This window comes from Fundulus heteroclitus, chromosome 2 (assembly GCF_011125445.2).
Source record: "Fundulus heteroclitus isolate FHET01 chromosome 2, MU-UCD_Fhet_4.1, whole genome shotgun sequence".
In the NCBI taxonomy this organism is placed as follows: Eukaryota; Metazoa; Chordata; class Actinopteri; order Cyprinodontiformes; family Fundulidae; genus Fundulus; species Fundulus heteroclitus.
The window spans coordinates 38,041,396-38,056,030 of record NC_046362.1 but is presented as its reverse complement, the minus strand read 5'-3'; the positions used below and the strand labels follow the sequence as shown (position 1 = coordinate 38,056,030).

The 14,635-nt window shown below is 41.6% G+C and overlaps 1 protein-coding gene across 2 annotated transcripts; it reads left to right on the top strand.

Moving 5' to 3' along the window:
- The first annotated feature begins 4,102 nt into the window (after positions 1-4,102).
- On the top strand, positions 4,103-13,953 carry slc25a18 (solute carrier family 25 member 18). Of its 2 annotated transcripts, none has more exons than XM_036126816.1 (10): positions 4,103-4,262; positions 5,019-5,190; positions 5,319-5,441; positions 7,080-7,135; positions 7,204-7,294; positions 7,469-7,584; positions 8,467-8,656; positions 10,510-10,676; positions 12,658-12,733; positions 12,815-13,953. In XM_036126816.1, exons 2-10 carry the CDS (start codon positions 5,171-5,173, stop codon positions 12,954-12,956), a joined length of 981 nt encoding a protein of 326 aa, XP_035982709.1. In that variant the 5' UTR covers positions 4,103-4,262; positions 5,019-5,170; the 3' UTR covers positions 12,957-13,953. The 2 variants fall into 2 exon arrangements, with proteins under 2 accessions (XP_035982709.1, XP_035982713.1); XM_036126820.1 differs by having other exon boundaries at positions 4,108-4,211.
- The last annotated feature ends 682 nt before the right edge of the window (positions 13,954-14,635 follow it).

The window sequence follows — 14,635 nt, the reverse complement described above, 5'->3', positions numbered from 1 at the left end:
AAATTACACTGAATCCAGTTTACCTTAATAAGGTGCTGGGATGTTTCAGCAGTTCTCCATGTGTTAAACAGACCCTGGACAGGCAATTAAAGGCAATTAGAGTATGCAGTGTACCTTATGCTTCTGCACCACTGAGAACATGCAAACTACATGCAGAAAGATTCAGATTCAAACCCAGGACCTTTGTGCAGCAAGGAAATAGTGCCAGCCATAGTGCTACCAAGCTATGATCAGCAGAAAACATCCAGGCAAAAGTGTTATGGTCTGATAAAAGCAACTAAACATCACCAAAACAACGCCGTGTCCAGAGACAACATCATGCTTTGTGGTTGTTTCATTATAATTTATTGAATAATTATTTAATTTACCTATTCTGATATACAATAACTAAATAGGTGCATAAGAGAAGATCAGTCTTGCATAATGTATTAACGGGTCTGAGCAGTTCTTATATGGCTAAGCAGCTTATTGACAATCCCTGGAAAAATTAGATTTTTCTGTTTTTTTATTCTGTATCTTGATAATAGAAATGATTTTGTCTAACTGTAGTACATTTAGGTTCTACTTTGGGACGGACACACCCGGCAGAACCAGCAATAAAACCTTAAAAATGGATGAAACAGACAGAGAAACATAGGAAATAGTGTTATATTCTCATGATTTGCTCTCCTGCTCAACCAAAAAAGACAACTGATCCAGAGACCCAGATGCTGTAAAAACAAAAAAATAAATAAACATATGGAAATAAAGGCGTCTTTTTATTATTATTTTTTAAAAAGGTCTTGGAAGATAAGTTTGCTTTGGCTAAAGTCTCCACTAAACACACTTTTGCTGTTTTGTTCCACACAAACAGAGGTCTGGACCTGACCTGGTTTTATTCTGTTTTTATTTTCCTATATTTTAATCATGTAAAGCACTTTGCATTATCTTTGTACTGAAATGTGCTATACAAATAAATTTGCCTTGCTTGATCCCATCAAGGTAGAGTATCATCACCGGCACAACTCACTGACGCTGATGTTTCTAAAACCATCACAAACATTTGGGCAGAAGCTTAATCAGAGAAAGCCATGAAACCAGAATCAACTCAAAATCTAATTTTCTTTCTGTATTTTTACCATTTAAATAATTTCAGCAGATCAGTCTCAGCTGTGATGGCACTTAAGATTAATTTTTTTTAGGAAATAAATATGTCTGCTTTATCTCTGGTACACTGGAAATTAAAGTCATGAATGTTAAATGATAAAAATCATTTGCAAAGGGATTGCATTTGCTGAAGAAGTTGTTCCTGAAGGTATTAAAGCAAGTAGATCATAGGTTTACCCGGACCGCCATCTTGGTAGACTTTTAGAACAGCTGGACGAGAGAACTTGGACTTCTTTTTATTTTTGTCCTAAGAGCCAAAAAAAGTATATATATATATATATATATATATATATATATATATATATATATATATATATATATATATATATATATATATATATATATATATATATATATATATATATTCCACTGAATCATCTGGGTTGAAGCATGGAATGTAATTATCTTATCCAGGTTACAAAGGTTCTCTAAAGGTTTTTCACCAACCCCAACCACCAGGTGGCGGTAGTTAGTGGTGTCAGGGCTGCTCAGTCACTGCGCCTCTAAGATTGTTCTTAGTTACCTCTAACCTAAAAGCATTTTAATTTGTGAAAAATGCCATTGTTTGATTTTATGGGAAAAAATATAACAATATCTCGATGGTTTATTTAATCAGAGCCCCAAAGTATCATGATCAGTGACCTTTGTCAGTTATTGTGATGCACTAGACTCACAATTATTCAGATTTGAAGATAAGAACAGCACCAGGGTTGTGATTTAAAGCTCATCCTTACTATCTGAAACCAAATATTTTACACATGATGTTTTCGTTCAAGCTGTTATTTGCATTTTAACTCTTTACAAATTAAACTCACTGCAAACTTGTGTCCAATGCTTGTAAACCCCAGACTCTGGATCAATGTGACTAAAGCAACAGAAAGTAAAACAGGTTAATGCTGCAGTAGACTAATAATGTTATGACTCTTATAACTCCTTGTCTTACTTTTCATCAGTCCTCAGCTATATATAAAAAACAATAAATTCAGATTAAAATCTTAATGAGGACAGAAAAGGTTTACATCAGACCCGTGAAAGTTATTCCAGTGGGGAATCACTGTGGAAAAACCCTGCAGGTCAATATTTCCGTTTGGTAAATCATGTAATTAAAAGTAAACGAATAGTTTGTAGTAGAGACAGGAAACACATGCAGAGCAGAAACAGAACTTGTTTTCTGTCTCTTTTTTACGCATTTCTCACTTTAGAACCAAGACTCGGGTATTTTGTGAAATAATTTCTACTTTTTCCCTCCACCGTGTCTTTTGTTCATGTTCCTCATTGGTACTTTAGGTGGGAAGGAATAAGAAGAGAGGAGCTAAAGAATTAAATAAAAAATAAAAACAAGTGGAAACACTGAGAACAAGTTTTAATCTGACAGCATAAGGGTTAAAAAGGCCTGGCCCACTGGTTTGATCAGAACCACCTGGAGTTTAACACTCAAGACAGTGGAGAAGACGGTGGACTTATGGAGAACTTCAACCAGAACCGAACCCAAACTGCTTTGTGCACAAACCGGGCCAATAAAGCGGATTCAGAACAACAACGCAGAGCAGAGGCCCAGAATCTGAGCCCATAAGGTCCACTGTGACGTTTCCACAGATTTGAGGAGTCGTCTATCATCTGCTGGTTCTGGTCCACAATCAGAGCAGCCACCTACATTTTAGAGCTCTTCATGCTTCCTTCTCCTGACAAGCTTCATGGAGATGCTGGTTTCATTTCCCAGCAGGACTTGGTACTGGCCCAGACCACCAAAGGTACCAGTACCTGCTTTAATAGGCAAACTGGCCTGACCCAAACCCCACAGAGAACCTATGGGCTGTTGTCAGGAGGAAGACGAGAACGACACCAGAACCAACGATGCAGAGGAGCTGAAGGTCCATACACTGCAAAAACGGATCTAAAAATAAGTAAAATGTTTATAAAGTTAGTATATTTATCCTTGATTTGAGTAGGTAAATAAGATTATCTGGCAACGGAATAAGTATTTTGACCCCTAAAATACGATAATTAGACATCTTGCACTTGAAATAAGATGATTGAGATGAGTTGTTCCTATTTTAAGTGCAAAAATCTTATTCCATTGGCAAATCATCTTATTTTCCTGCTCAAATCAAGGACAAATACACTCATTTTAAAGAACTTTTTACTTATTTCTAGTTCCGTTTTTGCAGTGTATTAAAGCAACCTGGGCCTCCAGAACCGCTCAGCAGAACCACAGACTGGGTCCCTCCGTGTAATTCATGGTAAAAGAGTCCAGACCAGGCACTGATGCAGGTACTGATGGATGCAGTGTCCACATTTCTGCATTAGAACCCTTTTTTATTCCTGTAATGTAAAATCAGAGCATTAGGTGTTAATTTACTGCCAGGCTCAGTAATCAAAGTGTAACAGAAATAGCTGCAGGAAACATTTCCCCCTGCAGGAATGAACCCATCTACGCTTCCTATCATCTTATTCTCTTCACTTCCAAAACTTCTGCACGGTGGCTTTAAAAACAACAAAGTGAACCCGGCCAGTACTTTTTGTACCAACTGGAGGTCCGTGGACGTTGTGGCATGCAGCCTGTGTGCAGATATTACGCAACAGCACAGCGAGCTCATTAGTGATGGAAAAAAGCTCTTTTGTCGGCAGTTCTGGCCGGAGCAGCTTCATCTGTAGATGAAATCCACACCGAGGTTCAAATATTGACATCAGGCGCTGCGTGTCTGCTGGGTGCAGTGAACCGGCAGCACCACGGGCGCCAGTTTAATGTCAGGCTGCATTGGTGCAGACCGGGTCACCAGGACAGAGAGACAGACAGAGAGAGAGACAGAGAGAGACAGACAGAGAGAGAGAGAGAGAGAGAGAGAGAGAGAGAGAGAGAGAGAGAGAGAGAGACAGACAGAGAGAGAGAGAGAGAGAGAGAGAGAGAGAGAGAGAGAGAGAGAGAGAGAGAGAGAGAGAAAGTCCGGCCGAGGGAGGGACTTAGGCAGCGGGACAATGCTGGTGTTTGTGCAGCGGCCCCTGAGTGGCGGCTGGCTTTCTCACATCGCTCTCGCTTGACTAGCAGAGCTGCCAACATTACTGAGGTGAGAGAAAGGAGAACGGCTTCATCCTGGGAGAGGGATGCACTGAGGGAGGTAAGGGCTGCTGGGTTTCTCTCTAAAAGTCGTCGTGGGTCTGCAGGCAGGAGGTTCTGGATGTTGGCTTGGGTTCAGGCCCACCGCTGCGTGTGAATGCAAAGTAAAAAGAAAGTTGCACTGAAAGAGGCTCAGTTAAAGGCGCGCGTATAGAAGGAGTTCAGTGGAGGGACGATCCAGACGATGAGCAGAAGGTTCCTGTGGCCGAGGCGTTGGGAGACGGATGACGGAGAGACGCGTCGCCTTGTGCTGCTCCCAGCGCAGGAGACAGGGCAGGGATAGGTTGAGGTTTACAGCGGTAAAAATAGACAGAATGGAGGTGGGAGGATTAGGGGAGGGAGATTAATGCGAGTTTGAGGCGAAAAGGGAAATCAGAAGGTGAAAAAAAGCAGAAACTGTTTGAGGGAAAGGAAAGTAGGAGCAGACGGTTTACCGGCTGTCACACGTTTCCCACGCTTGACTACAGACTTCAGGGGAGATTAAAAACTAAACAAAAACGTGTCAGCCTGTTCGTCTAACCTTTGCTCAAACGTCCTGTTCAGTTATTTATTTTAAAAAGTGCGGCTAAATGACAACGGCGCGCCTCTGGCTGCAGATCTGCCCTCCTTATGGAAGAAATCCTTTTAGCTGACAGATTAGAGACTGAAGACCTGCTAACAGACGTCTATGAATGAGAAAGAATAAAAAACACTTTAGAGGATAACGGGCGCGTCTCCTACTAACTTCCTGGTGACTGGTCGTGTTTTGTGCTCACAGGCAGGGCGAGGGACGCTGAATGTGATCTGAGAAGTCGGCCACAGCGAGCGTCACATAAAGGAGGACAGCTGGGAGGAGGAGGCACCTGGACCCGGTGCGCTGAAGGAACGAGAGGAGGAGGAGAGGAGCAGAGGAGCCCAGAAACAACCAAGATGGGGGACAAGAGAGTCAGGTAAGCTGGTCTGGATGCAACAACAGCAGCTTTAGTCTTAAGGTCTGCTGTGCGGTGCTTCAACGCTCCGTTTTCTCGTGGTTTTTCTGTTGTTCGTGGATCTGAGTGAGTTGTTGATCCCTCTGCAGCCTCCCTGCTAAGCTGATTAACGGGGGCGTGGCAGGCCTGGTCGGCGTGACATGTGTGTTTCCTATCGACCTGGCAAAGACCCGCCTCCAGAACCAGCAGGGCGTCCAGGTCTACAAAGGAATGTGAGTGGGCTTTCCTGGTTTAATCTGCTCCCGTCCAGATAGACTCCGGGAACGAGCCGCTGCCAACGCAGACCTTTATAAGTGCAACAAAGTATCGATCACAGCAACTTTGTTGTATTTAAACTCCTCGTATCTGAAAGTTGAAATGAACAGATGAAAAACACTGATAGAAATCAGCCTTGATCACAAACCTCGGTGTATTTTACTGGGAATTAAAGCGGATTAGTGCCGGATTGTGAAGTGAAGGGAAAGAAACACAGTTTTCTCTTTTTTCAGTCCAGAAAAAAAAAATGTTTTTAGCCTCTTTTAATCTGATACCCCAAAATAAAACCCAGTACAGCCGATTTCCTTCAGAAGTCACAGAATCAGAGGTTCTGTAGAAAACATCAGAGAACATCCACCATTATGGAGACCAAGGAACCCAGCAGACGGGTCAGGGAGGAAGTTCTGGTCCAGTTTACAGCAGGTCAGGTTCTACAGAACCTCCCAGAGTTCTGATCATCATGTGGACCTGGAGAGAGGATGGACCTCCTGCAGACCTACCAGGACATGGACGTCCACCTGGACTGACAGGCTGGACCAGGAGAGCATTGATCAGAGAAGCAGGAGGACCGTGGAGGCTCTGGAGGAGCTGCAGAGACCAGCAGCTCAGGTGGAGGTTAACCAGGAGGACCATGGTGGCTCCAGCCCTGTCCTACAGCATCAAGCTGTGGGACACGGGCTGCTGGGAAGATGGATGGATCTCAATCAGGACAATCCAAGAAGAAAAGCTGCTAGATGCTGCAGGAGACCTGAGACTGAGGTGGAGGTTCTCCTTCCAGCAGGAGAACCATCCTGAACACGCAGCCTGAGGTATTATGGGATGGTTTAGATCAGAGAAGATTCATAGGTTAGGATGGCCTAGTCAAAGTCCAGACCTGAATCAAAACAGAATCCGTAGCAAGACCTGAAAACTGATGTTCACAGATGTTCTCCCTCCAGCCTTACTGAGGTTGAGAGGTTTCTTCTTTTTTAATTAGACTGTATGTGTAAATAATTTTTATTTTCCACCAAAATGTGTATTTCAAGTGTTTTCACATTGACAGCAACGTTTGTGTGCGCACATTTGGCTAAAATGTTCATTGTGATTGTTTCTTATTTGCCTCATTTCACAGTTATGGACTAATTTGTGTTAGTTTATCACTTAAAATCCCAATAAAATACACTGCTTAGGGTTAAAGGGAAAAGGACAGACGGACCAGAACCGTGAACAGAACCGTGAACAGAACCGTGAACAGAACCGTGAACAGAACCGTGAACAGAACACATCTGGCGGCGGACGGGGCGTAGCCGTCCTGTTTGTGCTCTGCAGCCTGTGGCTTTCCACTCTGAGTCATACATGGAAAATAGTCTGGATAGCTTCTCCCTTTTTATGGGTCTGTAACGCAGTTAGGAAACAATTCTCTCTACTTATTCCCTTTGTTAAAGTATGTCTGATTCTGATTCTGATAAAGCAAATAGGATTGTTTTAAAGGCGGCCCATAAACCCAAATAAATGCTGTGAAGTGAAGAAAGGGGCTGCTGGTTGGCCCAGAATATGTTGAAATGACATTTTTAAAACGATGACAGATCTAATGGCTCTTCTCTGGTGTTTTAAAGGTTCGACTGTCTGGCAAAGACGATACGCTCAGAGGGCTATTTTGGATGCTACAGAGGTAAACGTCGTGTTTTAAGCGCCGTCTGCTGCCGTCTGTGGAGACATGAGCCTGTTTGTTGTGTCCAGGTGCCGCGGTTAACCTCACGCTGGTCACACCAGAAAAAGCAATCAAACTGGCAGCCAACGATGTCTTCAGACAAAAGCTTTCAAAGGACGGGTAATCTTTCACTCATCGACATTTAATGCAGCTATAATCAAACAGTTGAAGGTAACCAACAGGACCAGATTCAGCTTTTCAGCAGGAGTTTAAATTAAAACATATCGTGCTTTGGTTAGCGTGCACCATTTAAACCACTGACTGTATGTTTGGTGACATCTGGCTTTGCTCCAGGCATCTGCCGCTGTGGGGGGAAGTGCTGGCGGGGTGCGGGGCAGGGACCTGTCAGGTGGTGGTCACCACGCCCATGGAGATGCTCAAAATCCAGCTGCAAGACGCAGGACGGCTTGGTGAGGATTTAAAAAACGTCACGGCTTTTTTTTACGTCCCATAACCAGAGGAGTCTTTGCATAAGTCCCGTATTGGTTCGATTCAGGTGTGTTGGGGCGGGAATGCGTCCAAACCACTGAGCTATATTATACACTGGAGTGCTGATTTTGCCGAAAAACTGAAGTCACTGGCCGCCATCTTGCTACTCCCTACTCTCACAGAATCCCACAGGATTTGGTTGCAACAACAAGCAGTTTTCTGGCTGTGTGAAAACGTTTCACAGGTAATTCTACAGTCAGTGGATGTACTAACGCTATCAACTACTAGGAAATTAGCTGCTGAAATATTTTACATGTTATTCATATTAAATATATATATGTATATATAAGTATGTGTATATGTATATATGTATATATATGTATATTGTTATTTATATATTTATAAATGTATATATATATATATATATATATATATAATATATATATATATATATATATATATATATATATATATATATATATATATATATATATTTAAATGAATAAAATGCAAAATATTTCAGCACATGACTTTCTCAGTACTTGATAGTTTTAGAACATAACATAAAAGTATATGGCATTTGACATTTTAAAAGTCTTAAGCCCCCCCCTGAACATGAGAAAATCCTCGTTATTCGATGCTGTAGCGCACATATTCCCTAGTTACTGGGGGGAAATAGGGAGTACCAATATGGCGGCTGGTGGCTTCACAGCGACTCGTTCAAACAGACGGCGATTAGCACTCCAGTGTATTATATAGCTCAGTGGTCCAAACGCGCTCCAGGACCAGATGTGGCTGCTTTAGAGACACAGACCCGGTTCTCCATGCTTCCTAACCTGAGCTGCTTTCTGTTTCCCCATCAGCTGCACAGCGGCCCATGGCTGCTCCCTCTCCGCTCGCGCCTCCTGGTCCTGCTCCATCGTTAGTGGCCTCCGCGTCGCAGGCCCGGCCGGCTCGCCCTCAGCGGCCCTCTGCTACCGGCATCACCGTGGAGCTGCTGAAGACCCGCGGCTTGGCCGGCCTCTACAGGGGGGCCGGAGCCACCTTGATGAGGTCAGCATGTCCAAGTTAACCTGAAATACAAGGCACATTTCTTCTGCTGTGAGAGATCTGTAAGGGGGTGGATACTTTTTGCCAGCACGGCTTCTCTTAACTAGTTTCCATTTATTTAAGTAGTGTTTACATTTGCAGGAGGGAATAAATTACGTCCCCTTACCTTCACCCTAACGAGCAGGGTGGAGGTAACGAGGCCTTCCAACCTCAAAGCTAATCAGACAAAGTTAATCATCAAAATACCACAAGTAACGTTACGCAACAAGCTGCTTAGAAATTACAAAATATGTTTGATGAATAAAGATTTTCCTTTGATTTCCTATGAAGGAGGGTAGAAATAATTTGAAAAATGCCATTTATTTCAGGTGAGCCTCTTTAGTTGATACTCGTTTAACTGTTTATTGTGTTTTAAGAAATTCCCTTTTTAATTTTCCATTACAAACTAAGCTTTTAATTAAATAATAGTCATTTTAAATCTAAATCTACCATGAATAATCCTTTAAACTGTAGAATTGTCCATCCGTATGTTGGCTGCCCTCACTGACGGCACTTCATTGATGTTATTGCACGGAGAGAATGAAGAATACACAAAGATTATTAATTAAGAGGCACTGGAAGCTTTGAAAAGGCTTTAATCTTCCTAACAGCGAGCTCACAGCTCTGCTGCTGGTGCTGGGACACATAAAAGGTCAACATTTGATCCGTTACGCAGTGAAAAGCGAAGGAACAAACGTCAGAGACTGAGCTCCAGTTTCAGCTTTAGAGTTAAGGTAACCGGGTTCATCTGTTCTGGAGAAACTTTGGGTTTGGTAGCGGGTAAATGAAGGCTTAGAGAAAACTAAATGGGATGGATCGTCTGCTGTGTGGTTCCAGTGAAGCCAAACTCACCTCACAGCTGAATAAAACGTCCTGCAGGTCGCCTGCCTGCACCGTTTCCTGATAATATCAGGGTGGAGTTATACTGGAAGATGACTTCCTCACAGAACCACATGGAATCAAACCAACAACTGCATGACTGACTTATTAATGCAATCAGATCAAAACCACCATCAAAAAAAAAAAAAAAAACAGCAATGAAAAGGACAAAAAAGCTGCTCAAGTCTGCAAATGACAGAAATAAAAACACATTAAACTATGTCAGATATTATGCCAATCCATATTTTGTATAAACTCTTCTTGACCTTCTATCGCGCTTTTATTTTTATCTTCCAGTATCTACTTTCCCCTGGTAATCGTTTTGTTTTTCAATAAATGAATAAATGTCCACCATATTCCTAATATAATTACACAATAAAAAGGAATTGTTGTTCAACTCCAAATGTTAACTGTACTATTATTAGTCTATTCACATTAGAACATTAGAAACATTAAAAATCAAACAATAAACCAAAAGACATTAGTAGGCGTTTACTTAAGTCTTTAAGATAGTTTTCTACAGGCAGCTTTACTACAACAGTGAAATAAAATCCTGAAATTACGGCTTTTAGTTTCAGTGCCGCCCCAAGAGTTTAAGCGGCTCCACCTGCCCCCCCACACTCCCCAATGAAACATCTCTGGAGGCGTCACTGATTAAACCATGTCGGATATTATGCAAATTCATATTTTGTAAAAAACAAAAAACAAAAAAACCCTCTCATTTTATATTTTACCTTGATTTTAGTTTTTAAAATATTGCTCAAACCCAGAACAGAATCTAAAACCTGCTCCTGCAAACGGGGCCAGTTCAGTTTATGTAACTCCCGCTGCGGTCGGTAAATCCTGCACGGCGGATCAATGGAGCCCCGCGGCCACGTCTGGCTTCCTGTCTGGCTTCCTGTCACGTCCTTCCTCACGTTGCTAACGTTTCTCTGCAGGGACGTCCCCTTCTCCATGATCTACTTCCCTCTGTTTGCCAACCTCAACGCTCTGGGCCGCCAGAGAGCCGAGGGCCACGCCGATGTGCGGGCGCCGTTCTGGCAGTCCTTCGTGGCCGGCTGCTCCGCCGGCTCCGTGGCCGCTGTGGCCGTTACGCCGCTGGACGGTGAGCTGAAACTAAAAACGACACGTTTTTAGTTTTTGCAAATGAGAATCTGAAAAGTGTGGCGTGTATCCAGCTCAGTAAATGCTCTGCAGCGCCACCTTCTGCTGCAGTTCCGGCTGAAAGTGTTTTTATGGCGTCTCACTGCAGAAGCTGCATGTTTGGAGACATTTTTGCTGGAAAACAGCTCAAGCTCAGCAAGTCCTGTCAACGTTTGTTTTCATTGGGTTTACGTCTGGACTTTGACTAGGCCATTCTAACACATGAACCTGCTTTGACCCGATCCATCCATTGCATCTCTGGCTGCATGTTCAGGCTGGTTCTCCTCCTGGAAGGTGAACCTCCACCCCAGTCTCAGGTCTTCTGCAGCCTCTAACAGGATCGTCCTGGATTTAGCTCCATCCATCTTCTCTGATCAATGCTCTCCTGGTACAGCTGCAGGTCTGCTTGGGTAAATGTGAAATATTTTCCCATTCTTCACACGCTAAGTTACCTCCCACCTGAGCTACTGGATCTCTGCAGCTCCTCCAGAGCCACCATGGTCCTCCTGCTTCTCTGATCAATGCTCTCCTGGTCCAGCCTGTCAGTCCAGGTGGACGTCCATGTCCTGGTAGGTCTGCAGGTGGTCCATCCTCTCTCCAGGTCCAGATGATGATCAGAACTCTAGGAGGTTCTGTAGAACCTGAACCTGCTGTAAACTGGACCAGAACCTCATCCCTGACCCGTCTGCCGGGTTCCCTGGTCTTCATGGTGCTGGATGTTCTCTGATGTTCTCCAGAACCAGAACATCTGCATTTATGCACAGATTCAACACAGGTTGAACTGGGTTTAGCATGCTGACAGCAGATGCCTGCCACACTTTGCAAATTCTTATGTAAAAATCTTTAAAAAAAAAATGTGTTTGATTTCTTTCCACTAAACAAATTTGCCCAATTTGTTCTGTTCTGTCACATAAAATAGATTTATTTTTTATATATCCTGCATATGAACAGCTATTTAAGGGTCAGTATTTACTCTTATTTGAACAGAATGTCATTGTCTATACTTCTATGCACATGGTCATATTATTAGGTTATATATTAGGTTATAGGGTTATATATTAGGTTATATTATTAGGTTTTATGGTTATATATTAGATTATATTATTAGGTTATATGGTTATATATTAGGTTATATTATTAGGTTTTATGGTTATATATTAGGTTATATTATTAGGTTATAGGGTTATATATTAGGTTATATTATTAGGTTATAGAGTTATATATTAGGTTATATTATTAGGTTATAGAGTTATATATTAGGTTATATTAGGTTTTATGGTTATATATTAGGTTATATTATTAGGTTATATGGTTATAGGGTTATATATTAGGTTATATTATTAGGTTTTATGGTTATATATTAGGTTATATTAGGTTATGGGTTATATATTAGGTTATATTATTAGGTTTTATGGTTATATATTAGGTTATATTATTAGGTTTTATGGTTATATATTAGATTATATTATTAGGTTATATAGTTATATATTAGGTTATATTATTAGGTTTTATAGTTATATATCAGATTAGATTATTAGGTTATATGGTTATATATTAGATTAGATTATTAGGTTATATGGTTATATATTAGATTATATTATTAGGTTATAGGGTTATATATTAGATTATATTATTAGGTTATATGGTTATATATTAGATTAGATTATTAGGTTATATATTAGATTAGATTATTAGGTTATAGGGTTATATATTAGGTTATATTATTAGGTTTTATGGTTATATATTAGATTATATTATTAGGTTATATGGTTATATATTAGATTAGTTTATTAGGTTATATGGTTATATATTAGATTAGATTATTAGGTTATAGGGTTATATATTAGGTCATATTATTAGGTTATAGGGTTATATATTAGGTCATATTATTAGTTTATAGGGTTATATATATTAGCTTATACTTATGCTTTAAATGTCCACAGTGATAAAGACTCGTCTGCAGACCCTGCAAAAAGGTGAAGGGGAGGACACCTACCGGGGAATTGTCGACTGCACACGGTAAGGCTGCAGAGCAAAGAGTGCTGGGACCCCCCCCCCCCCATAGTCTGGCTTAGATCGTCCTCTCTGTGCGTTTTTCAGACGCATCATGAGTCGGGAAGGACCGTCAGCATTCCTGAAGGGCGCAGCGTGCCGAGCTCTGGTCATCGCTCCTCTCTTCGGCATCGCGCAGGGCGTCTACTTCCTGGGGGTAGGCGAGGCGCTCCTGGGCCTCCTGGGATAAACGGCAGCAGTCCAGCTGTTTCCACCAGCAGCAGAGAGCAGAGGAAGCAGCACAGCCACGCTCTGCCGCCCCAAAGCAGCAGCAGAAATAACCGAGATGCCACAGCAAAGTGGGCCGGCGGGCTCACGCTAATAATTGTTCTCTAGGGTTTGACAAGCGGCCAAATCGAGATCCTGTGTAGGTCTGTGTAACTAATCTGAGAGTCCTGGTTAGCGCAGGGTGCCGTTTCCCTCCAGCTGAGATTATTCTGGCTGTGATTAAAGAACTGACCAATATTTTTACAGCATAATCTGAAATGCCACACAGGGTGACCTTTTACTTCCGGCTGTGCGTCATCTTGTGGAAGCTAATTTAATTTAATTGATCATCTAAACCGACCCGGTGCATGCACAGAGGTTCTGTTTGGCGTGACTCCGGCCCGTCTGCGCGTTCTGTCCAACGCCTGGTTTAAAACTGGAGCTCTGCGTTTAAAACTGGAGCTCTGCGTCTATCTGGCCGCTCGGTTAGGCGTTCCTCCCACTCCATCCTGTAGGGCGCAGTTGTAATCTGGGATTCTCCTGCTGGCCTGGGAGGCGCTCCCTGCCAATCTCTCTAAGGTCATTTGTTAATCTGATGGTAATACTTTAATCCCTGTGATAGCGTACAATTCAGTTTACAACACAACTCGCTTCCTGTTAAAAGGCCACAGGTTAGACAAGACAACACGTCGCCTTCCAGGCTCCGCCGCTTGGAATTTAAATAAGGACAAGAATAGCTGAGATAATTATCCCTCCTTATTTATGGTCTTAAGTATGTTGCTGTAAATCACGTGCGCACAATATCCAAGGACGACGCAATCAAAGCCTTATAAATACCGTTTGCTTCAAACTCTACGTCTTGAAACAGAATAAAGGAAAATTCTGATTTTCTCTATAAAGTGGGGTTCTGTTCAGAGGTTATATTTTACCGGTAGTAAAAAACTCTCTATGAACCGGATCAGCTTTCCAGCTAAAAACTAATCTGTTAAGAAAAAACAGCTAATTTCTGCCTTCAGACGACAACAACTCCATCAGTCTCTCTCAGCGGGTCATCAGGTCCGTTCTCTAGACCAGAGGTTCAGAAACTTTTGTTCTGGTAATAGTATGTATTATTCTCCTAATATTGCAACTTTATTTTTGTAATGTTATTCATTCGTGTACACCTAATACTATGACTTTATTCCCATAATTTCCACACAAAACTGTATATAGATTATAGAAAATAAATTATTGGACACAGAGGAGTAAATCTCCACAAAAAACAGATATATTGGTATTAAACTCTGATGCTGAAAATTTGCAAAAATTCAAGAAAATAAAAACATAATTTTCCACAATTAAAGTGCACATTGGTTATATTAAAACTAGGATATTTTCTGACACCTATTCTCCCCCCAAGGGTCCTGACCCCCACTTTGGGATGTCAATAAAATATAATTAAATTAATACGCTGTGATTACAACGATTTTAAACATTTTAAACATTTCAGCTGGGCTACAAACCAAACCCAGTTACACCGGTTCTGTTCAGAGGAACGGGTCATAATTAAGGTTCTGGAGGAAAATCTAAAATGTTTCCCTGAAGCCTTACGATTTAAAAAGGCAATTCTGACAGATATTGAGGAAATGTTGAAGTTGAAGAAAGCATACAACAATATTTAAT